This window comes from Hippoglossus stenolepis, chromosome 10 (genome assembly GCF_022539355.2).
Source record: "Hippoglossus stenolepis isolate QCI-W04-F060 chromosome 10, HSTE1.2, whole genome shotgun sequence".
Lineage (NCBI taxonomy): Eukaryota > Metazoa > Chordata > Actinopteri > Pleuronectiformes > Pleuronectidae > Hippoglossus > Hippoglossus stenolepis.
In genome coordinates this window covers 11,413,902-11,440,267 of record NC_061492.1, presented here as the reverse complement: position 1 = coordinate 11,440,267, position 26,366 = coordinate 11,413,902, and the positions used below count along the sequence as shown (strand labels likewise).

General features: G+C 43.7%; 1 protein-coding gene across 1 annotated transcript in view; it reads right to left on the bottom strand.

The window, feature by feature from the left end:
• Positions 1-10,550: 10,550 nt before the first annotated feature.
• The window catches only part of LOC118116490 (doublecortin domain-containing protein 2), an 88,455-nt gene continuing 72,639 nt past the window's right edge, over positions 10,551-26,366 (bottom strand). Inside the window, exons 11-12 of the mRNA XM_035168215.2 lie at positions 11,502-11,626; positions 10,551-11,331 (exon numbers count right to left, since the gene is read on the bottom strand). Of these exons, the coding sequence (XP_035024106.1) occupies positions 11,622-11,626 (5 nt within the window). The 3' untranslated portion in view covers positions 10,551-11,331; positions 11,502-11,621. The remainder of the gene's footprint in view (positions 11,332-11,501; positions 11,627-26,366) is intronic.

Genomic DNA, 26,366 nt, shown 5'->3' with positions numbered 1-26,366 from the left:
AGAGTCCCCACAAGCATTGTTTTTTTTCATTTCTTAATAAAAAACTGAATTCCCATGAAGGGCCAGTGCATCTGGGATGGGATGTAGGGTCAGGATGAAAGTCCGGGTCCTGTCATCTCCGATTTCATTTCAGGGGTCCGCAGGAGCCTAATTGTCAATAAGGAGCAGCTGTATTGACACCTGTGACACTGCACTGGTTTGCCTTGGTCTCTCCCTCTGCCCACACGAGAGAGCCGCGAGCACGACTGTCTCCCTGAGTGACGGGGTATGCCAATATTAAAAAGGTCGAAATTTATGAAAGGCCATGACATCAGCGCGCTGATCAATGGCTTCCATAGGCCTCAAACGCAGCCCCGGAGATTGATTCTATAGGTGATATTGTTACTGGCGATCTGCAGACGTGCTGGAGGTGTCAAGAGAGGACACGCGCTTAAGTTCAAAACAGGCAGATCTATAGGATTTACGTCAGTCAGACTAGTTGGTTGGACAGTGATGGGAGACCCCACTGACCCCACAGGGTGATGCACACTTGTCAGTGTGAGACAGGTTTAAAGTGCAGACTACAGGGGGAATATTACATTATGGTGAATAGCTGCCTCGCTGGCCAGCGGCAATCAAACAGCATCTCTCGGCTCAAACCATTCTATTACGGACAATGGCGATGGCGTAAGGCTGCATGTGATGGGATGGATGGGTATATGGGATTCTGATGAGATGATCCGGACAGATCTACCCGAGGGGAGGTGGAGTACATTAGTGTGCATCAATACCAGAGGAGGAGAGATTACAGTGTAGAAAACCACACAGTGTGTTGTGCACATAGGAGAAGTGACTGAAGAAGCCTGGGATCACTTCCAGCAACAGAGAAGCATCACCTTCATACAGGGCCACCACATTTCCAACTGATGCTACTTTATTCTTCCACTCCACTTTTCTACTGCACTACATTTATTTGACAACTTAGTTACCAGATACTTTCAAGATCCAGATTTTACACATATGACAAGCTTAGGAACTTCAATTTACACAAAGTCTCCACTACACAGAGTATAGTAAGAGTCTTGACAGACACAAACTGCAACCTAACTGGTTGGCGGAGGTATACACATATTTGCACACAATGAAAATATATATAGAAAAAAACAAAACAAAATAAAAAAACGTTAAATCTCCTCTAATGTAATTTATTGGCAACTCCATTAGTTCAATTTAATGTCTAATTTACTCCACAATTGTTTTAGGTTTATGAACATTAGTTTTTGTCATGACTGATTATTTCTTAACTTTAGGCTCTTTTTGGTTTGATGATGCTCAGACAGAGACTTAATACAGACTTCGTAACTATCTCAGGATGTGTGCCTCTATATACATTATATAAATAAAACACATCATTAAAGATTAAACCAGTGCTTTCCAACATTTTGGGATTCTGGCCTACACCAGGTAAACCAGCGGTCCAAATTGAATGATTGGTCGTGTTTATTGCAGTCCTGTTTTCTCAGACAACTTCATTCAATAATGGCTATTGGGACATGACAAGGATTTCAACAAATAGGACAATAAATGTTTCAGAAACATATTATCTACCCTACCTTTTACTTCTCACATGTTTTCATTTCAATAAACTTTCAAATGAGCCACTATCTCAAAAAGGGGATGAAGACTCACTGGATGCAGGACTCATGCCCGATGTACATGTCCCTGTATGTAAAACTCTACATAAAATAACTCCACCTTAACCGGGTTAACCGGTATCGCTGATTACACACTGATGCATCGGTGTTAATAATCTAACGATGTCATGTCATTCACAACATTTAAACCAGTTACCTTTTTTAATGTTGTGGCTGATCTGTGTAATCTGAAGAAATAGTTAGTTGTGTTTCTTATGCATTATGGACACTTGCCTTGACCTGGATAAGAAAAACAAAAAGGCTGTTCATGTGAATTATATAGAATATAGAAACACTACACAAGTGTGTATGGACGCATGCAGACCCACATATGCAGGTGGAAACACACAAGCCACCCACACTACTACCTCCCTTTATGCGATGTGGAGAAGTAGTAGGACCGATGTCACTGTCTTTACAGAAACAGTGCGAGAAACAGTGAGAGAAACACTAAAATAATGTCTGGAATGGACAGGAAGACTCCGGGGCATGATGAATTAATAATAACACTCCAAAGGCGAGCATTCTTTTGTATACTGTTGTATTTGTCGACACTGGCGTAAGAACAACTGTGTGGGTGCGGGGCTGACTGGCGAGCAAATAAATAAATAAGTAACGTGTTGAAAAAAGTGGCAGCTGTTGTTCAGTCTGTGTGACATCCAGGGGTGTCCGGTGAGTTACATTACCACAGTGCTGCAAATGTAGGTCTGTTGTTTTTTTTTTCTCCACTACTCACTTTGTTTTTTGTGTTTGTTTTTTTTTTTTAAAAGATGTTTCCTCTGATTTAATTCATCGTTTCACAGAATTTGGTGCATAAATCAAAAAGGGTGGAGCGTGCCATAGTTAAAAATAAAACAACACATTTGATTACCTTGACAGCAAACACTCTCAGCCATCAGCGAGATAGGAAATCTTTCATTTTTGATGAATTACAGTGCGGTTGGATATAAATAAACAAGACTGATGATGTGGAATAAATCCAATTTACCATGTAGAAGATAATCAATACATTAACCTGGAATCCCATGCTAAAGCACCTTTAGTCGACAGTACAGTATGTGCTTGTTGACTTTAATTGCAACAGTGTTGGATGCAGGAGCCGTGGGCAGACAATTGATAGTAGCCATTAGCAAATGATTAGCTGGACAGAGATGAACTCTCCCGCATTGATTTGTCTGGCTTACGTTTCCGACTTTTTCTGAGGGAATAAATAAATTCACCTGCAAATCTATAATGCATGACTATATTCATAATTTCCACTGGAGAGTCTCCTCAGCTCCCTGCTTCCCAACGAGTACACAGAGAAGCTGGCAGCTCGATGAAGTCGGGAGTCCGCCGCGTCTGCTTTGTGCCAAATCATTACTGTTTATTCAGCCAAACAGCGCATTATGAAAAAGTATCGCTGTGAAGATTTATAATGAGACTGAAATTGTGTAGTTAAACCGCAGGCTTCTCTTCATACTGCCTCCCAGACATGGTGAAGCCACCAACATATCAAAGGCGTCCTTTATCATTTCCAATTATTGAAAAATATTGTCATTTGAGCCATCTGAACCACCAAGTCTAATTTGTTTACTTCAAGTGCCTTGGAAGCCTCTTTAATGTTTGAAATGAGATCCGGTCCCTGTGGTTTGTCTATTGCCCTGAAAACAAACGACAGATTGCACAGGAGAAGTCCGAACTTTTCAACAATAACAGTCACGCAGCGCTCTTTTTTCTCCCGTTGAGACAACGTGGCTGCGTTTTCCTTAAATCCGGCCACATGACGTCTCAATCAAAGCAGAACTGGTCTGCTGAAAAGTTCACGATCGGACACTCAAGATGACTGAATTACGCTTGTGTTCACCTTCAAGTTCCCGACATTAAGGCCACCGGCAATCTGCTCGGCTTGTCTGTCCATGTTCTAGGGCACATGGGTAGGCGGTAATCAAATAGAGGGGAGTGGAGCGTATGGCGTCCTCAAACCTAATTTGGCTCCTTTCAGCTCTGACCCCCTGACCTTTGACATTTCAGCCTGACTGGCGAGGGTACCGAATCATTTATTTACTTTGTCAAGACATAAACCAGACGAGGGGATTTTAGTCTCATGACAGGAATCTTTGGAACTCAAAACACAAATAAAAGCCAGATCAAAATGTAAACAGTTGAGGCTATCCGGCAGATGACCCTGCAATAACAGCCGAGTCCTTTGGAGTAATAATCCGCATTGATTCCCAAGAAACAGCTCCACCTATTAAACCACTCATTTTGTTGATTTCCATCGAGTCTGATCAATCAGGTCAATGATTCGGACAATAACTTGCAGTGGCAGCAAATGCTCGTCAATAAGGCTGCAGAGAAGATGGAGTCTGTGGAGGCTAATATACATATCAATACCCGAGCCATTCCTCTTGTGCATTCACAGGGAGGAAGGTGAAAAGGAGAGGGCAGAACCTGAGAGAGCACTTATAAGACAACTTAATGACAAAAAGCAGCAGGTTACTTTCTCTCTTCCCCTCTGTCTCTTTATAGCTTCTTTGCCTTTGCGAGTTTCTAACCACGTCTCTAGAGGATTATGCAATGGTGGCTTGCCACACATCTTCTTTTTTTTTTCCAGGGCTGTACTCGTGTAGCTCAATTTACCCTTTACACAAACTTTCAAGGCACACCCAACATTACAAACTAGTTTTTTTTTTTTTAAAACAGTGCCACTGTACAAGCAATTAATCTGCGACCCTCTTGTTCTCCTGCTGCTTCTTCAACATAGTCAGCGATAGCATACCCACATGTGCTGCTGCTCCCTAAAATAAACCCATCGCTGGGCCTCCAAACGTTTGGCTGTTTCCTTCCTCCCTACTTGTCCACGCCTGTTAGAGGGTTACAGCTGCTCTCTCGCTGACCACAGTTTCCATTGCTCATCACTGTTTAACTCCCAGACCTCTTCTGGAGTCCATTACCAAGGCTAACTTCCACAGATTTATCACCGCTATGACCTGCAGCAGCCAAAACAACAGCGTGTGAATGCGCTGAGCGCTGAATGGGCTGTTGTGACTCAGTTCAGGCTCCATTAAAGACCAATGCTGCAAAGAAAACCAGGCCTTTTACATATTAAAACATGTATTTGACGGATACCTTCTGTGCAAGCTGTCGCTGTCTAGACAGTGTTGCATGTGTGCAGTGCAGAAGGAAGAATAAGTGCGCAGCGTCGAGGAGCTGCAGCGAAGATGTCTCTGATTGAGACTGCGCTCCAAGTGAGTGCATGATGGGATCACTGCCATTTACTTCTTTTAACTCCATCCATGGGTATTTCCATCTACATGTAAGAGCCCAACACCGTTTGAAACTGACACCAATCACAAAAGGAAAGGCAATAGGTTCCCAGTGTAACCCCAAACACAAACCCATCGGAGTTTGAGGAGAGCTTTGTGTTTGTCAGGCACATCACAGTCAGGTGATTGAAATGATAGGGACTCAAACCATACTGCCATATCGCAAAGGGCTCATCAGCACTTTTCGAGTCTTGTGTTGGCTCTGGTTTTAGTATTCACAGCACAGAAACAAATCTATCCTCTATAAGTAATGCATACTAGATGAGGTGCCGCTGATGGTCAATAGATTTGCCACCACGACCTACACCATGGTCTCTGTTTGTTTCCATTACGAAGCAATTCTTATCATGCATTATGCATTCCTAAAAAAATCACTCTGTCATTAATTCATCAAAAAGTGAAAGACAGAGGGACGGTGAAGGAAAGCAAAAGGAAGAGAGAGAGATGCATGCTGCTAGATTATGCATCCCTGAATAAAGCTTATGGGAGAGACAATGAGTCTTGAGATGCAAACGCTACAGTATTTTTGTTTCACATGATAGGCTTATTAATCACAGTAATGAATCATCAGACGGTTTGCAGAACAGTGGAATCGGGGGTAAACAAATGCAGACGATAAGCAGAGGACAAGGCCCCTCGCAGACTAAACACAAAGAAGGGAAACAATGCTGGAGGAACCGCAGCGACTTCATGTCACACACTGAAATTTCAATCAGTGTGTGAATTTATGTCTCTGTTTGCTCCGTCTTTACCGCCTTAGTTGCTCGCTTGTTTGTTTGTTTGTTCACTTATTTATTTGATGACTTGCTTTATAATATGGTAAAAAGCTAGTTGTGCATCTAACTAATTACACTGTAATTGATGAGCTAACAGACACGTAAATTATGCAGTAGTGTGTCGGCAGCAGAGAAGGAGAAAAAAAGGAGTGGAGTGTGTTGTATAATTACAAACTCCAGCTGCCACGCTCCTGTGCAGGAGTCATAAATTAAGCACACAAAATTTGAATAACTAAGATCGGAGCAATTGCACACTGTACCTTATGGCGATGGAGTTCCATGTGGTCCCTATAAGCTGCGGCGGTTCTTGCCAACACGCTGCTTCACCTTTACAAGGTGCCGAACCATGTTGTCCAGCGTAGTTTAGTCGATAAAGCATGTGGTTGTCATAGGTTAGAAGTTAAACTCCCAGCGGGGTCACAAACGCACTCACATTACTGTAAGTACCTTTGGGTAAAGCCATCTGCAAACAGCATGTCGGCCTATTTTACTGGTTTACCTACTGCACGAGCAAGGTGTTTACATCTCTTTATTTTTAACAGCACGAAACGACGCCGGTACCTGGGCTGTTATCTCCGCGGCAGCTTTTAATGACCTGCTGTCATATCTCGCCATAACATCCTTCTCACTCACCTTAGCAATATCATTCAGGACCAGCCTGCGATACTTTAAAGCGGCCACGGAATTATTGAAGCAATTCATCTTGTTTCTGCTCACAGCCCAGCCGGGCATTCCAAGCCCCTCAAATTTTTCTTTCTGCATTGAGACGTACATTTGCAACCTCGCTCTCAAAAGAAGAACCAGGCGACACTGTTTCGTTTTTTATGATATTAAAAAAGCTCAGACTTTTAGGATGGAGCCGATAAGAGAGGCATGGTTATCAGGCAGGCATCAGAGGAGTCATCGGTACAGGCTGACAGCTTGTAGAGCTCTCACGCTATCTGTTCCTCATACTGTCCCAGTCCGCCTCTGTGCTCCTGTATGTAATTACAGTGGTTAATCTTCTGCTTCTCCCCTGTCTCCTGCCCACTCGCTGCCTTCCTTATTAGCCCTCCTCTGCCCACCTGAGATTTTTGTCTTCTTCCTCTCCAATTTTTCCCCCCTCGCAGCAGCAGAGGAGTCCAATCAGAGTTGCCATTGTTTATTGTGATAAGTTGGGATAATGAACAAATGACCTGCCACCTGGAGCACTTAGAGCCTGGTGTTAAACTCAGGTTATAAAAACCTCTTCCAGCTCTATTGATTTACTGGCAACATTTGATTGTACCCACGGGGCAGGGGGCCTGCAAGGCTGCACAGAGCTCTTACTGTTTTACAGTCCTTATTACACCAAACAAATAAATCTCCTGACCATTAATTCACTGCCTGTGCCCTCGCTCTCCAGACTGATAGGACAGAATTCGGAGCCGATTCCGGCTGCTTGGCAGACCTGGGCAGATAACTTTGTTGTTAGAGGCACTGTTTCCTTTCCATGTGCTCCAATCCATATTGGATTAGCAGACCGCAGACAACTTTTAGTGTTCTCGGGAAGATTTTATGATCTCCCAGGACAAATACACGAGGAAGTGATTCCAGTTGGGCTATCCTGTTTTTTTGCAAACAACGGCCATTATTTCTGTATCCTGTGAGGCTCTTTTACGATGCCCCCGCAGATCTTTTTTGGCCACATCTCCCCAATATACAGGCCGAGTACATGGCACCTCTCAGTGAGCCAAAAGTCAACCGCAGGGAGAGTCAGACTAGTCCGATTTTTTACAACGGAAGGCAATTGTAAACACTCAGGGGGCCCGACGAATGGAACTGAGAGGAGTGTTGCACTGGTCCCAGACCAAAGGCTAAATCAGCGATACGTCCAGGCCAGATGGTAATTTGAGAATGAGGCAATCCGCTTGTAAAACATTAATACCGGGCTGTCCAATGAAATCCGCACCAACAATTAATGATTTTAACCTTAGTGTTTCTTGGAATAAGCGGTTTGATGAGGAGCTGGTCTCATCTGTTCTGAAAAAAAAAAGTGATGTAGCCTGTAATGCTGCTGTAAAATGGGTGATGTTAATTATTTATGGGGATAGACATGTTTGTGCACCTTCAAACTCTTTCACCCTCCCTCCCTCACACTTACATACTTACACACACACACACACACAGGTTATATACTCCAACAGTCCCCCTCTGGACTTTAACATTACAGTGTACAGTGCTCTGCCAGAATGATGAATAAATTGCCTGCAACAGTAGAAGATGAAAGATTCACTGATTAGTTTTTGCCAACATGTTTACCATAGTTTGAATCACTACCATACCCGCTGATTGTCGACGTAGGGTTCAAATACACTTTCCATCCTGCCCACTGGTTTTCCCTGTGGAAACTGACGTATAATTGTCAGCACATGTGCAGCACATGCACATTCTGTAGCTTTGCTCACGTAACACACACACACACACACACACACACAGAAAGCAGACTCATGTGGAGGAATCCTCAGAGTGATGTCACCTTCAAAATGAAAGACTAAAAGCTGCCAAAACCATGTGAAACGCAATGATTGGTTCAGATTAAACAGTTTGGTTAGCACACACAAACACACTGGATAAACACATTCACAAACACACATGCATGTATTTACCCCAGTGTGTACACAGTGTGCATTTCTGGGAAACAGTCCTCTGCTCAGAAGTCATCTCTCGGTTCTGATGTCTTCATCATCCAGCAGGGACGGTGCTGCGGGAGGAAGATGCCTGCTTATCATGCAGGACTCAGGGGCCACAGTATGAAGGTGGCTTTGAACACTTAAGCTCTACAGGACGTGCATAGGCTTCCGCACCTGGAAGGTATAGGAGATGTTGGCTCACAGATACCTCTGACTCCAATTGAAGGGTAAATCCTTTTCCCTTGTGGCCAAACGTGGCATGTAAATATTCATACACATACATGAGTGTAGTTATGATCAGTCAGCCTTCAATGCAAACAGTTAGAGACGGCCTAATCCATCCAAACCTTCTCAGAACCTCAGGCCAGATCAAAAGTGAGTCTCCCCCTGCACTACACACCACCTGGGATTGCTGCCATTATGATGTGCTTAGTCAGGGCACTCTAGTCACCGGATAAAAGACAAGACCACCAGACAGCTAACCAGCTAATCTGCCGAATACTCTGTTAATCTGACAGGCCGTGTTGAATAATGAATATGTACATTATCACAGAGGGAGGTATCACAGGGGACGCAGCGGATCACTTTCCATGTGGTAGGTGGACATGACATGTCTGTTATCAGCGTGATTTCTAATCAGTTAATTCACAGGTGAGTGTACATTTAGCGGGCCACACGCGTGCCATTAGGACACGATATCCTCATCAAGCATTTGCAGTTCTTTTGGAATGAATCACTAACAATGCTTTCAATTCCACTACTCACTTTTTTTTAAATAAGATGCCCTCTATTCAATGTGTATGTGCATATGATTTGGCCATTAATGTGCCGATGGATGAATGCATGCATGCTGCCATGACACAAGATCTCCTTGCCTTGTCCGCTGTAACAGGGACTTTCTGCTCCGATGGCAGGTTGTCTCCCTTATTGATTTAAATCAAATACACATTTTATCGTCTACTTATTGATTATTGGGGAATCCTCCCCCCCAAAGCTCTGTTTGAAAACATCCCACACGCAACCTGACATTTTACAGCCCTGTTACCGACTGATGTAAAGTTCACGCCGAAAACCAGAAAACAAGGTGTTGACATACAGGACCTATTTTCGTACATTTCTTCTCATCCCCCTTCCCCCATATTGGCCCCCCACTTCCTTCTGGGAGTAGGGCCCCGGCTTTACCTTTCAACCACGACACGCTACCTGTCACAGCACAGAACACACACACACACACACCCATCCCTGCGCGTGGTGCAAGAGGCATGTGACATCTGTTCTCTCTCCGGTGGGCTCCTCATGTCCTCGACCTCATCCACATCGTTTCTGAACACCTGGGAGGGAGGAGGAGGGGGTGGGGGCTGTATGACAAGGGTACATAGCAGAGAAAAAGGGGATGAAAGGGGGATCGCGCGTGTGTGTGTGTGTTTGCTAGGTGGCAGTAGGTGGGGTTATAAAGAGAGAGCAGTCAACCATGACATCAGTCAAGACTGCCACCACCCTTCCTCCCACCATCACTAACTTTCCCCTCCATGACCTTGACCTGAGTTTGGTGCTTTTTGACAGCGCAGGTCCTTGTTGACAGCAGCTGCGCTTGCACACTGTGCCAGATGTACAGAATGTGGCAACACTGAGGTTGAGGAATCAAAGGGTAGCGTGACATAATGTGCTGTACTGTACATGCACACGCAAAAACAGGGGTGCAACTCGCCGACCTCTGCGCTCGAGATACTCTGATAAGTAGGAAGAGGGATAGCTCTGCGAGACCTTTGCAAGCTGGTGGTTAGAGAATTAGGGGCATGGAAATCCAACCTAGAAACATCAGAGCAGGGAAATAAATGCACACTCCCAAATAACTACTATGGGTAGTGCCCTTGAGCAACATAACTGCTTGAGTCATACTGCTTAGCAGCAACAGTAACCATTACAGCTCGCCACAGAAGCCAGTGCAGAATTGCCTTAAGGAGCAGTTCCAGTAACGGCTGGTAGAAGCTGGCTCCAAGACAACTCCGTATTGAAACAGGAAAACTCTTGAAATATAAAGTAAGTAAATTAGGATTTCAAAGTTACAGCCTCAAAGGTTATTTTATATTCCTTTAATGTGAGGTGAAGACAGCTGTGACAGGAACAGTTTCAAACCCTCAGAGCACCAATACAATTGTTGGGTGTTTTTCACTCACTCAACATTTTCAGTTTCACGGGTTCGGTTTCTGGCTATAATATACAAGTTGTTATGTCAAATAAATCAGTACAAGACACTTCTTTGGTACAACAGCGCTTTGAGCTGAATGCTAATGTCAACAGCTCTACAAGAGCAGCAGAAAGTTGAGGGTGGAAAACCCAAACGGTGCTATAAAACTCAGCTGAGGAGAACTGCAGTGAGTTCCCTGGGAATCTGTCACCAAAGTTGTCCCTTTAACTGCACAGGCAATTGATTTGATCTGTGGTTATTGCACGAATCAGTGTTTTTTAATCTGGTGTAATGAAGAGCTGTAGGCACATGTCATATTTCCATGGTGCGAGAAGTGCTGAAGCGCCTGAAGCAGAGCCTGTGTCTGTTTAGCACATTGACTCAGCAGGGTCATGGGTTCGTTGGCTCGGGCTCAGCTCCCTAACAGCCTTTTCAAATCATTAAGTAATGAAGTGGGTGCCATTCAAATATAAATGCATCCACAAGCCAGGACCCTTTCATGTCTCCGACCATAAATACTCTTGAAATTTCCTCAGAGCCAATATACCTCTCAAAGCCATTTCCAACATCTGTTACTCCCCCCCGAAAAAGTGGGCCAGTCACTGTAGCTACACATCAAAGTGCTTTATAATACATGGGATACAAGGTAGTTATGCTGACTTTTTCTTAATTTGTTAATTGATTATTGCCTAATCTGTCAGAGATCCTGGCTCAGAGCCCTTATGACTGGATGTACTGTGGTTGTGTTTGGAGGAAGTAACAACACACACACACACACACACACACACACACACACACACACACACACACACACACACACACACACACACACAGTGAGATAAGAAAACCTGCAGATGTAAATCTCTTGATACTTGCTGATTATTGTGAGTGCAGCCACCACTGACCTTGGCACACATATCCATAGCAGGCTCCTTCCCTCTCCATCCATCCCTCTCTCTGAGGAGTGGCCCCTGGCCTGCAGCTTATTGGGGGGCCTGGAGGCAGCTTCCCATCTCAGACAGGCCCTAATCTGGGAGGCAAATGATAAGGCTGAGGTTTACAGGAGGGGCTTTGCACACTCACCCAAATTTGCATTTAAAGGCCCTCAAGTAATCTTTAGGCTTATTTAAATCTCAGCAAGACACTAGCACGAGCGAGAGAAGGGGCGGAAGGGGGGGGGGTGCGGATTCTGCAGATCCACCTTCAGTGCTTCTTTCCCATGGTAGACCAAATCCCCCCCATAAATGAGCGAGGATGTGGATTGCTTTGCTGTTCTCACAGCAGGTCTGTGTCTGTACTATCAATGGCATTTAATTGACGGAGGATTATTTTCGAATTTTGCCCAAATCCCAAAAAACAAAAAACGAAAGAAACACAAGTGACAAATGCTTCAACCATCGATATGAAGTGGTTTATGAAACAGTCCATTTTTGCCAGAAAAACACAGAGCGATTGACACATCGTCGGCTGTGCAACAATTTGTTTGTTTGGTTGTTTTACATGAGCGGGTCTGATGGTTTTTCATGCACTCTTTGCTCATATGATCATAATAAATATAAAAGAAACATTTCCTTGCGTTAAAAGCCCAAATAAAAGAACTGCTGCTGGATGAACACCTGAGCAAGACACTATTGTCAAGCAGGTTCGCTCATTTTTCGTCTTATTATTTTAAATTGACTATTTCCCCTCTGTTATGTTTATTCTCGCAATTTTTTTTAAATCCCCAGTCAGAATTATTCATTCAATGAAAAGGCCCAAAACTGGAAAGCCCAATAATGAAAACGCCAAACAGTGGCGTACTGCTTGAATACATTCTGTCCCAGTTATTTTGTTGTTTAAGTGTGTGCATATTTACCAGCTGCTGCAGCTACAGAGGTCCGTGTATTGCTGTCAGCATATTCACTAGTTTACTGGCATCACGTCCTGCAGTATGTATACTACAACAGCACAATGCTTCTGCTCAGCCAATTCGCGTCAGCGTCAGGGGGGTTATTTTCAGTGTGGGACTGTATGGTGCATCCTACACATCCAGAAGGGATTTGAAAGATTAATCCTCACCTTTCCAAGTGAATGTATGTAATTTGGTTTGACAAACACAAGCCCTACAGGGACGTTTTCTTCATTAATACTTGACAATGTGCCTTACGTCTCAGGCCTGAGGAGATGTAGTGGTGTGACGGACGAGAGCATTAAAGTGACCCAGATTCAATCTTTCTTTCCTCTACTTGCAAGCTTTTAACACCGAGCATAGCACCTGTGATACAAAATTCAGTTGAGAGAGCAACAAAGGGCCGGGGTGTTAACGGCCATTACAACCGGCCACACATACGAGACACGATCTGATGAGCATCTCACACTAGAAATACACTCAAATATTGAAGAGGGCTGAGACGTGTTCAGAAGGAGCTTTTTTTTTTTAAGACCTTAAAAACTGCTTAAAAACCTTATAGGATTCTAAGTCCATGGTCAGCAGTGTTAAAAAGATGTCTATTCAGATATTATGCAGAGGAGGAGTGAAGTGTGTTAGTATTTAACTGTTTGAACTCTGCAAGTGAGATGGTCCTCCAGTGTCTCTGGTATTTTAATCCTGCTGTGATCTCATTTCTTGGAGTACCTTCAAATACTTTAAATCACTAAACTCTGTACAAACTCAGCTAAAGGTTTATATAAACCATAATAAATGATAAAAGCATTAAAGTTTGTAATAAATTAGACATGGTTTTTCATCAGATTTTGCGAAGTAAACAAATACAACATACAGATCTATACGTTTTCTGAATATAGAAACATGAAAAATGTATTTAATCAGACTCCATAAGTTAAATTAACTATGTACATTTTATGGTTTTTGAGATATGCCCATTTTCCGCTACATGTAACAAAACGTAATGAAGTCAAACTAAGGTACAAAGTGTTGAGCTGTGGCTTTCTGCTGCAAAAAGAAGGATTGCTCTAATTATTATTATATATATATTTATTTTTATCTTAGATCGATTTGATCAGGATCCTGCAAACAGCAATCTCCCATGACCAGTTTGGAGCTTTTTCAGAGGTCAACATTTTGGGAAATACGCAAATTCACTGGCTTTCTAAGTCACAGCTGGTAAATAAGAAATAGATCTGGAACATAACCCAAGTAAAATTGCAAAAAATGTTCTGGTGTTGTTCCGTACATATAAAACAACAAAGAAATCATCATTTGTCAATTGATAAGAGTTTAAAGTGCTTGTGAAGGATTCTCTCATTTCTGAACAGAGCCATGCTTCCAGTCCCTCTGCTTCCAGTCCTTATGCTAAGCTAAGCTAACTGGTTGCTGGCTGTAGCCTCATATTCACTGGACTGGTGTCAATCTTTCATCTAAATGTTGATCAGAAAACAAATAAACACATTTCACAAATTGACAATCTATTGCTTTAAGTTCATCATAAAACTAGCTAATGAGAGCCTGTTGTATTTATGTGTTTAAAGTGTGTTTCATCCACCACAGGACAAAATTAACTTCGTAGAGGGAAATTAAAACCACAAACACACACACACACACACACACACACACACACACACACACACACACACACACACACACACACACACACACACACACACACACACACACACACACACACACACACACACACACACACACACACACACATCTTGTGGCAACAGGACTGACAATATTAAAGCATGTGATAAGGCTCAACCCGATATCATATTTAATATTCTGCCTGATTTTCTCTTTAGCATAACCCTCCTCACAGCCTGGAGACAGGTCAAATCAAGCTCATGCATATAAAAGCCATTGCCCTGGGAAAAGATTTAACCAGCCCGGATGGGTCTCGAGGCTCGGCGTTAACGAACAAAAAAGAAAAAAAGAAAAAAGAAAACACACTTGCTGCCATTTGAGCTCTGAGAAATACGAGGAGACGCAAGAACAGAGATCTGGACAGAACCAACCCCCCTCCCCTCTCCTCCATCTCCCAAACTAAAAGTTAGCCCGGCTTCCCAGTCACACTGTGGAGACCCTGCTCGCTCTTCCATGCCATGGCCACTTCCTGCTGGCTCTAAACAATGCAGACTCCATTTGGGCCGACGTAATGGCTGACTGCTTGACATAACCCTTGTCAGTGAGAGCTGTGATAGGTGACACTTGACAGATGTGTAATTGCTGGGAGAGCTCCCTGACAGGTGGATGAGCTTAAAGACACCTGATATGCCCCTGAGACTGTTGACGCAGGGGGATTACACCTTTAAGCGGCATCGGCTCCCCTGAGTGTTTTTGTTTTTTTCCTCCCTATGTGTTTCAAGTAAGAAGAAGAAAAAACAATAAAAAAACAGTTTGGGTAATATATTCAAAGTGAAATTGGTTTGAATTGTTTGAGCCGAGATATGAGCCGAGCGTGACAGCGAGAAAAGGTTAAGTCCCCCCCGCAATAACCCTCATTTACTACATGGAGATGTATATTCTCCGCGAGGTAATGTATGGTTTTGAAATCATCTGCGCCGGGCTTGTAAAGTCTGCACTGAGGCATGATAGCTTTCCCTCTCAGGTCAGCCCAGGTGAGGTGGTACCAGAAGCCGGAGATAACACTCCACCCCTATAAAAGACAGGAAGTGAGATAAACATTCTCCCGTTGATTAGGAGCAGTGGTGTGGGCCGCCATGTGGGAGGCGGTGCAGTCATAGGGGTGAAACAGTAAGATGTGGATGGGGTTTTGTGTGTGTGTGTGTGGGGTTGTGTTTTATGTGTGGGACTGTAATGCAAATCAATGATCTCCTTCAGTGCAGAGCAGAACAGCACAATGCCTGCACACCTGTCCATCATTCAACATCTCCTGTTCCACCTCTTGAAGATGAGTTGGAGGGAAAAAATGTGCTTTAGCTCACAGTGGAGGGGTTGAAAGCAGGGGAGGGGAGGGGAGGGGAGCGAGGTGGTGTGCTGAGAGGCCCAGACATTCACTTTTCTTTTTCCTTGCCGACAAGCCCATGTTATTAGAACTGCAGTTACTAAATTGGGAGGAGGGAGACCGATGCTTTTGGATGTGACCTCAATTGCACTGGCGCACTATCTCAACCAAAGTCTCATTTCACCGAGAAAGACAGGGGAAGAGAAAAGAGAAATTGACAATATCTTTTGTACCATCATGCATAGACGGCGTATAGAGATTTAGTGATGATATGAAGGGGGGGCGGTGGCTCTAGCTACACCCTAGAAGCTCAGCTGAGTTCACTGGGGGTATTTTCACTTATAATTGGGGTAGCTTTCATCTTGCCTGCCAAAAGGCGCGCAACGAAGAGGAGCACCAAGAGGGAGCTATCACTTCCCCTATTTCCTGGCCCCAGACAAAGGCACCCAGGCAGGCAGCCTGCTGAAGATGATGTATTTCTGATCAAAGAGCCTGGAGTTGTCAGCAGCCCGGGCTAGCGCAGCAACCTGATTGCTCCTGGATAGATTTGTCCCTTTGATCAGAGCAGACTCTGACTGCAGGCACTGTTTATGCAAAGAAAAGATGGCAGGGCGAAATCTACCCAGTGTTATGTGGAAACAGGCGTTGGGCTGGGGGAAGGACTTTTGCTCGGGGATATGTTGGCTCGCACAATAATTCAGGATGATATCTGTTATAATTACCGCTAATGAGATAACACCGCAAGAAGCCTTTTTTACTGTAACTTGTTGCCGTGACGCTTTTGCCCTGACAGCAAACATTCGTACATGTATATTACTCCTGATGAGCCGATTAAGTCCCGCTTAATCACGAGCACACACATCAGATATAAGTGTAAGATAATGTAATGTACTTGAGCGACTGGTATTTTTACAAAATGATCAGTTAGTTACACTATGCAAACATCTTACCCATAATGCAAATAACCGCCGGCTATGAATTTATGTGGACTTGAAAAAGGAACATAATTTTGTCATAATATATTGATGTAAATTCTTATTCAGGATTTGTTCTATAGCCGTGCTATAGCGAAATATTAATGCCACCGGTCTGCAGCATTGTACCTACAAATCCCACGGTGACCTCAGTCATGTTTTGAGTGAGGATAACCGTCTTCTTGGACGTGGGTACATGGGTTCAAACTCGGAAATGTCAAACACACTTGACTTTAAAACACTCAAGTCAGGTTATGGTGCGGCGTGAGACACAACATGAAACATCAGGAGAAGACTGCTCGACTAAAGATGTCCGAAGGGGTCTGTCTAGTACACTGCATGGCAGATTTATTATTTCTTTTTTTTTTATACCACAGTCATGAATAAAGTCAGTATTCGAACGGCTCCAGTGGAATATGTGTAGTATTCGTTGTTGGAGCTATTATAACAGAACTGTTTACTTCATTTAAACTATCTTGACAATTTCTACATAAATACATATTTAATTACCACTGTCAAAATGTTTCTAGAAAGGCAGAAAAATAAAAAGAAAACAGTAGTCAACAAAACATTACTCTTGTTTTCTCCCTCCTCGTTCTGCATATTGGATGGGTTCGGGTCAGAGCTTTCAGGGACATCAGCCTTTTCTGTCTTCTCCGTCATGTTGAACATTAAGAACGCACAGCTCAGCACGCCTCCCGCTGAGAGACGTCAAAGTCAAGGTTAATTCACGGACGCAAAATACCTCACCTTGACTTTTAAACGTCTTTTATTTGTTTTTTTTATTTTATTTTATGTGTTTTGTCGCGTCGGTGACAGGTGCTATTTAAAGGGGTTTGTCGAGCGCACACATACTCGCGGTTTAAGTCGGTGGAAAGAGGGCTGAGTGGTTATGTAAGCTGTGATTAACATATCTGACGGCTGCATTTGGGTCAAACAGTGATGGGTAATTCAGGTCATTTCTGACAGCTGATGAAAACAGAAATCATCATGGCGGGCGGTGGGCGTAATTATGTATTTATGAGCAGTAGAGGACCTTGGGGGTAGCGAGCAGAAGAGATGAGCACATACAGAGAAGTGCCTGAGTGCTGCCTTGCTACTGTAATGACAGCTCATTTCCCTGTGTGGATGTTTTTCTCAGCTCGGCACCAGGCTTTTGTTAGTCCCACCAGCTTACTGTACCTGCCAGCCAAGCCTTTTATGGACAATAAGGGAGGGTTAAGTGTTGTATTATTAAGGGATGAACGCTCTATAGAGACCTGGGCTAAGGAAAAGCAAAGCGTGTAGGTCTTACCCAAAGGGCCCTCCATGGCAGCTTGTTTGTGTTGTGAGAGACACTGCTGGGGTTTCGATTTAAAGATGCATTTGATTTTGAATTACTGTATGTGGAGTTTATGCATACGCGCATACACACATCAAACCTCCTGCACTTTATAGACCTGCTGCTTCCTGCTTTATCATATTGTTCTGTATGCATCATGCTTGGCAAAACGTTCAAATTTATATGTCATAATCTTAAATAAAAACTGTCTTTTTTTAATTATTTAAATTTGATTTTTTACATAAAAAACTGAATTCATATTCCAGTATACTTCTGTGTGCAACTCAGATATACAAGTCATGGGCCCAAGAGAGAATAGATGGTGAACTGGAAATGGAGGATGGATAAAGCTGGATGCAAATAAGCCCGGAGTTAAATCAAAGCCATCTTCAAATCAAACCCCAGCTACGCTCTCGCTCCTTTCTCTGTCAATCCACTGTGACATTTGTGATATGGGCAACACTTTCAACCTATGGCTGCCGACTCCATTGGCCATGTAAAGTTTAATGAGCACCTTTTGTGGAGTGATATGAATAATGTATACACTACGGCGCTTTAAAGTGCCTATGGTGCATCTGTCTCCAGGATGGACGGAAGCCATGGGAAGAACCAGCGAAAATTAAAAAGCCTGAGGGTAAAGGAGGAGAGGGATGGAAAAAAGGGAAAAGTTGAAGGCAGTCACATTAATTTGACTGCATCAATGTGCCACTTCCAATGCAGGATAGAAATCATCAGCACGAGCACGGAGCTTGCAAACCCCACCCCCTGAACACCCCCCCATTCTCTCTCTCGTCTGTTGCTCATCTGTGTCAACCTGCTCCTTACATCAGGAACTGATCATGCAGTTACATGGGAGGGAAAGGGGAATGTTTTCTTGGAAATTCGGGGGAGCACAGCAGGTGATGGGGAGTAAAAACAAAAGTCAGTATAAAGCAGACGATTCCGTCCCCGCACTCCTGCAGATGGCATTGATGTGCGATGTAAAAGGAGATGAAAATGCACTGTACTCTGGATGTCAAGCTCATCACTGTAACGGAAATTTGTTAAAAAGACTCAAACAGTGCACTTTAAAGACAAAACATGACAAGAGCAGAGGAAGGTACGCATTTCAAAGTTTGACGAAACCGAGGCAAGGAAATACATTGGAGGAAAAAGAAAAGAAAAAGAAAACCAATGTTTTAGTTTAGTTGCCCCATAAAATTAAATGAGAAATAAAAAAGCAGGTTAATTAATACATGCTCTTGATGCTAATTTTTTTTTTATCTCAGAACACGCTCTGAAAACCTTATTGAAAGAGGAGCACCCAGGCCTTTAACCGCCAAGACCATTAGAGCAACAGCTCTTGCTCTCCAGCTCGCCCCGTTCTCCGCTCATCCAGACCGCTCCGTCACAAACCCGTCGGCCAAGACCTCGCTGGCAAAATTAGAAATCTCCCGTGCATTGGCTGCTGCCCCCCACCCCCCACCCCACTCCCCCCCAATTCAAAAGATTGGTGGGCCTCTATCTTCTTAGAGATCTGCTCCCTGTTGAATAAGCAATGGAGCGTTCCCACTTCACTTGTCCATGCCAGGCTGGCCTGAGCGACCTCCCTCTCCCCCAGTTGTCCCCTCCCTAACCCCTGTTTCCATCTCCACAGATGGACCCTCCCTCCTCCCCATCCCATCCCGTCCCTCCCCGCCGCCTCCCCCCTCAGCCCTCGCTCTCAGCCGACACAGACGCACAAAAGAAGGCTCCGGCTTAGTGGCCTTGTGATGGATGCATTTTCATAGGCCAATCTCTGTTATCTTGGAGAAACAGGTCTCAGCCTCCATTCTCTCAGGGCTTTACAGTTCTCTCTCTGCCACTCACCCCGCCCACCCCTTCCTTCGTGTTTTCTCCCACCTCCTCTTTCCATCCCGCTGTCCTCCTCCACCATTTTCCGAAGGTCACTCATTAATACTCCTGAGCATAAATGCTGACCCCGTGACCCTGAGCTTGAAAGCCTAGCTCTCCCTGTCCCATCCAAACCCCTGTCCCAGTATTCTCACCCATGCAGGCCTGAGTACAGAGGCCTGGTTCCAAACCCCCCCCCTCCAAGGTCAAGGACTGACTGACATCGGGCCCCAAAACAATAGGAGGCCCTTCCTCTCCACATCCCCATGGACGCCCCCTGGGTTGTCCTTCTTTGGATTGATTGGCTATGCAGCAACATATCCAAGTCAATCAATTTCATTCATTTAATGCAGATGCGCCAAACTTGAAAATGTATCCATGGATTTCAATTTCTCCTCGAAAAAAAAAAAAAATCATCCATGTAATAGTTTTGTCAATCTCAATTCAGGTGCGAACAAATATATTCCCTTTTTTACGTAGCTCTTATTAAATGCTGCACTTCATTATCTTTAAATTCACACTCAAATGGAATTGGACACCTCTCAGCTCCCCCAGATGATTAATGAATTTTACCTCATTTCTGTTTCAGTGTCATCTATATATTTATTTGTAAATGATTGAAGTAAGGAAGGTGCAAATTGTATGCAAAGCTAGTGGCAGACGAGCTCACTTTCAGGATATTTACAGAGTAGATAAATTGCAATGATATATTGCTTTACACTGTGCAACAATGGATTAACTATCAAAAAGGAAAAACTTCTTGGCTTCAATCTCACGATGTCGCAACCTTGATTCGCCCCCAAATAGGAATTGTAGCGTTAAAAACCCCCCTCCAATAAGCTCCTTCATTTTCTGCTCACTCTGCAGTTTGCAGCTTCCTCATTTCCCAGCAGTGGAGTTTCACTGGGCCTTGATGTATCATATATCTCTCTGTTTTTCCTGCGTGGCTCTTTTCGGGCCTAGGGTCAGGGGGTGAAATAAAGCAGACCCCATTTTGAAGCTGACAGGGTCTCCAAAGCCTGAACCCAAGGGCAGTCCCCCCAGCCCCGGCCTGACAGAGGCCGCGTCCGACAAAGGTGCAGTTTGTTACAAGCTTCTGAGGGGAAAAAAAAGAAACACAACAGGGAGGGTTATTTGGTGTTCCTTTGACCCCTTAAGCCCTCTGAGATGAAAAGGCTTTCAATTTTTACCAGACAAGGAAGACCACTTCAGCACTGAACACCAGCATGGGCTTCAAAGCTCAGCAGAAATTTTAATCAGAGACAAATTACTGTATATTGTGTGGAATACTGTGCTCCATCGCTCAGTCTGAAGGGGCAAAGGGGCAAAAAATAGCGCAGCATTACACGGACGAGAAATGGCGTAGTATCCTCACAGGGGAAGAGTGAAGCTCACACGGTCAGTGTGTATTTTTTTTCCTTTTTTTAAATCATGAGCAGTCACTGCAAGATTATGTCTGAGTGGTTAGTTGTGAAAGGTAGGGGAGGTAAAAGCCTGATGGCTTTGCATGTATCTGCCATCTTAAATCATGCAAGCTGAAGGCAAATATCAATACCGCAATGCTGCTTAAAACAGCATTCTGTCTAATAAAAACATATCTATCATTTACAACACAAGGGTAAGAGCCCAGGAGTGTACAGTGCCTTGTGCCATTTACTAAACATTTTATCAAATTTTACAAAGCCTGCTTAATATTTAAAGCCTCGGTCATGCAGCCTAATGGTCCAGGGCAGGAATAAGCTATTCAGGGGTCAATTGTTTTATTAAGATTAATGAGGGGGAGCAAGAGGGTACGTCATATCTGTACTGCTTTCCCTCTTTCTTTGAGCACCAGCGAGGCATATTAAAAGGAGTGAGTAAGGTTTGCCACTTAGCTTATCTACGTAAGTGGCTTATGGATGTATTTGTCCGGGACACTCAAGGTACATTTTTTTCATCAATTCATTTTTCATCAACTGATGAACTTACTTCCCCCGCAGAATATATCAAGGAATGCCTCACTTCTTCAGTACGCTGCACAAATGTTGAAGTATGTTAGATTAGCATGGAGTGAAGAAAGGCATAGTCTGTGACTCTCTGATAGTATGTACTGTAGATAATGTATGTGCACAAGTGGTGGAGATAGGGAAACGTTTAGGCCAAATGTTTAAGATGTTAATTGATCTTTACAACTAAAGATGCAGAATAAACAATTAATTCCTGGCCATTTTATTACCTTCACCACTTCTGCTAACATCTAATTTCATCAAACTTTCTTTACTATGAGCATTTTTCTCCCGCATTGGATAAAACTGTGAATACACACAAATGCAAAACGGGTTCGCTGCGGACCAACAGCCATCTTTAATCTACCCAGCAGCTCAAAGTGCCATGACTCTGATGGACCGGCGCATCTTTTGTCCAAAAAATACAAAATCTGATGAATGAGAAAGAGCAGCAGATGGAAGTGGAGAGAGGTGGGCGGTGACGGCAGAGAGCTGGTAGGCGTTCATCTCCGCAGACATTTACACTCCATCAGCCATAACCCCCAAACCACACTGATGTCATTGTTGTAATTGCTTTGACACTTCCAAGCTGGCACTAATCCTGTTTGGACAGTGACTTAAACTGTATGGAAAGAGGGGACACAGTGGTTATGTCCACCAGTGCATCTGTCCCTACTGGCCAGGACAACATCTGTTTTGTGCTGCGTGCGACTGTGGCGTAAATTAGAGGCCAGAACTTATTATAGCACGAGTTCTAAATGAACCTCTCCAAAAAAACAAAATAGACCTGTTTGTTTCCCTGTGGTGAAAATCCTCTTTAAATGTTACATGTTTTAAATCCCTGCTTAAGCCCACAAGAAAAGAAGTGTTTAAAAAAAGGAATGTTTTTAATGTGTGCTGTCTGTTATTCTCTGTGATCTAATGCGATGTGACGCTGAAAATGTTTTCTGGTGAAGCAGGGCGACAGGACTTGATGTGAGAACCGTTTTTAGTGGTGTCTGCCGGAGACATGAGGAGATTATACTGGAGTTGCAGTAAAATGGACGGTTCACGTAGTTACTGACGTGTTGATCCAACGCTGTCAAGCAATCACCGAAAATAGATGAAGGGTGGAAATCTGATGAATACCTCTGGACTGTGTTTGAGCTACACCTATGGATTGGATCACGGGGGCTCGGCAAAACAGAGATGTCACATGACGGCAGGTCCGGAGGGGTCATTTCCACTGGACTGCCTTCTTTCTCAAGGCGGAGCATAATGTGAACAATGTTTCAGAGGGTCATCTTCAACCACCATCTTCACGACACGCAAACCTTTCATGTGTCTGTCTCTCCTTGGCTCAGCCTTTCCAGCACGCCTGTATGCACCCTGACACGTTGACAAGCCGGGAGTCAGTCAGTGTTGTGGTTGACCCGCGAGGCCAGACCGGAGAGGTTTTGTTCACAGTGTGAGAGGTATATAGACGACAAGGTGCAGAGAACTAAAATGCCCCGAGCTAACCTTTAGCCTCGAACGACATCTGCAAGCCATTGGGGTTGGCAGGGAGAAATGGTGCAAGTGGACATAGAAACTCGACCCTTGGCTAACCAGACAACAACAATAATACTAAACAGGGCCAATCATGCTAGATGTGTTTTTGAGCAAAAATAAATAAATAAGAATGTCAATCCTGGAAGATGCCACAAAACAATTTTAAGTCCAATGTCGACATTTAAAAAAACGATTGCGTTCAACTTTAGATTGTATATAAAGATGGACCACTTGAGGTAGATTCAACGTGTCTCCATCACCCCTGGTGGCAGGCTACAGAAGGTCATAAACCCCACATCCTCCAAGTTAGTGGATGGGACATGGGCCGAACAATTTTTTTTAACGTTAAATACATTTCAAAGATGGTCTCTGTAATTTTCGGTAGTTCTTACCACACTGACGTTTGTCCGAATGCTAATTTGTCTGGTAAGTTTGATATAAATTAGTTGTTTGATGCAAAAAAAAAAAGGGGTGAAACGTCATGATTGACAGCTGAGACTGACTCACGATTGGTCAAGCATGTGTACAAGCGGGACTCTATCACCTGATCGCTACTTTGGATACTCTGGCTTCAAATGGCATCATCTGTGAAAAAATGGCAGCGTTCATATGCCGGATAATTTGATTGTGGTTATGGCAAACGTATTTAGTATTTCAAGTTAACATTCTGATTCCTATTCTCAAGCTTTGTAATGACAAGACAACATTCTCCCATTCAATAGTGAAGCATCAACTGAGATATCTGGCTCTGAGATGTTGCTTCTACTCCATCATGATGAGGGATAAAGTTGAAGTTAGTTCGTTATGCTCAAACCACTGGAAAATATGGTCAAACCCAACTGTACATGTAAATGATACATTCAGCCTCTCGACTTTAAACTTTTAAGAGGCATCACATAAATCAGGCCAAACACTCGTATACAAAGACTAAGCACAGTCCAAGTTTGTAATGCCAGTCCTGACGACTCTTTGCTACAGATGTTTGTCTTTAAAAGCACAAGTGAGTAAAAACAATAAAGTCAACCGTGGCTTGGGATAATATGTAAATGATCAATACTTCTAATTGCAGAGAAGGAAATGATTGCCATGATTATGCTGACTCTCTAATGAGTCCACCTGTTGGCATCATGCAGAAAACAATTTTCCACTTGAAGAAACATAGCGTATGTAAACTCCCATGAAATGTAAAACCAATGGAAGGTCTGCCGTGCTCTGGCAGCTGCAGCCTACAATTATGCAGTATCTGGCGATAGCTTGAATTCCAATCTGACAAAACAGCGCTTTTTCTTTCAAAGACAGAGGGGGAAAAAATTGAAAAAACTTAAACGACACATCAGTGAAACCTAAAGCATCCACTTCTATCATCATGATTTTTTTTTTGGGGGGGGGATTTAAAACTCAAGCTCAAAGCGACACATTCGAAGTGAAGTTAACTGATGATGCATTTGCTGGATATGTTTGGAGGGCTGTTGGGAATATGAAAAGCTGTGAAGTTTGATACGTTGTTTATAAAAATCTGTGGAGCACCAATTCCGAGAAAAACAAAATATACAGTAATATACCCCTCCTGCAGCCCCACTGCTCACTTCAAAGACTTGTCCTGAAATTCAAGAGGACAGGTATTGATCCAATCCCTCGATGAATTCGGGAATTGATAACTGAACCCTTCAGAATGCACTTTTATGTCTTTTCACTTTGAAGCTCTCCACTCCCATCTTTCCAGGGGATGTTATTCCACACAAGCGCCTCTTTAATGTTTGAAAACCCACACTCCTCCTTGGTTTCCACAGCATCTGCGAGACTTGTCCGTCTTCATTCTCGCGAGGAATATCGGGAATCCTTGTTACAAAGGTAAATACAAATTAAGCGGGGCAGGGCGGGGCGGGGCGGGGCGGGGCGGGCACGACAGAAGGGCACCTTTCTTTCATTTCAGATGCAGCTGAACAGGTTCCAGGGCAGGATCAGATCAGGTGAAAGGAGAGCCCTGGCCTCTCCATCTCTTCCCTTTATTGTTCCACACTCGCTGCCAAACCATCATTCTCAATATCCCACTGGGGCCTCTCTAACCCTCAACATCTGTCCCACTTTACCACTCTGATGGTAGAGCGCCGGCTAGTATGACGGGCACACTGCAGCCCTGTGCAGGTTTCAGAAACTGCTTCCAGACATCTCTCGAGTGCTGTCATCTGCAATTTTGTGCATTTACTCATTCAATTTATTTGTCTGCAATTTACTCCAACTAATCACAGGTGTGTTTGCAGTATCTCTGTGAGAATATTTATATGGATGAAAACGCGCATGAAACTGAAGGCAAACGATGTTTAGAAGTGAAATATGTTATCCACCCGTCCTGGGCTGGAGTTGCATTTATTCTGGCTGTCGTTATGAGGTGCTGTTTTCTGTCATAAAATGACAACTTTCTTTAACAGCTGGTGGGAAAAACTTGCAGGTCAACCTAAATAGCCTCAGTACCTCGCTAGAGTGAGTAAATCAACCATAAGGGGGCATAAAGGGAAACACCCACAGTAGACGTGCAACACTGTGGTGCCATGTAAGAGATCATAAACTCATGTAAGTCAAAAACAGGATGCTGTATATTTTGTGAAGGATGTTTGGGGCTGCTAGTACATTATAATTGCATGCCAGTTCTCCCTTTGGGAGAAAATACCTCTCCCCATATGTGGCAGTGATAAAGTATAGGTTTCTCCTGTCTGGCAAGAAAGGTATATCTGCCCTTTAACTAGACAAGGGGGAGCAGTATAGAGAGAGAGAGACAGAAAGACTGAGATGTATAAAGGCTGCAGGAAACGGTAAGAAAAGGAGTCTGTACAGTTGGTGGGTCTGGAGTGTTTGCATGAGGGACAGGGGAGCTAGATTCATTTACATTGTAGCTGCGGAATAAAAAGCAGCTTTGGCTTGTCAATTTTCTGACTAGCGTCATGAACCGGGAGATGCCCATGGCTGCTCGTTCTACCTCAACGCAGTTCAATACCTGCCAGCCTCATCCCCTTCTCCTAGTCAAAGAAAGGAAAACACAGACACATGCACACGCGGGGGTCCCTCTGGTGTGTTTGTGTTTCTGTTTGTGAGCATTTGTTCCGAATCAGGCACCTGGCATCTTTTGGGAGAGCAGGCTTCACCAATGAGGCCCCCTGGACTGTCATATGTCTGGATGCAGACCAAT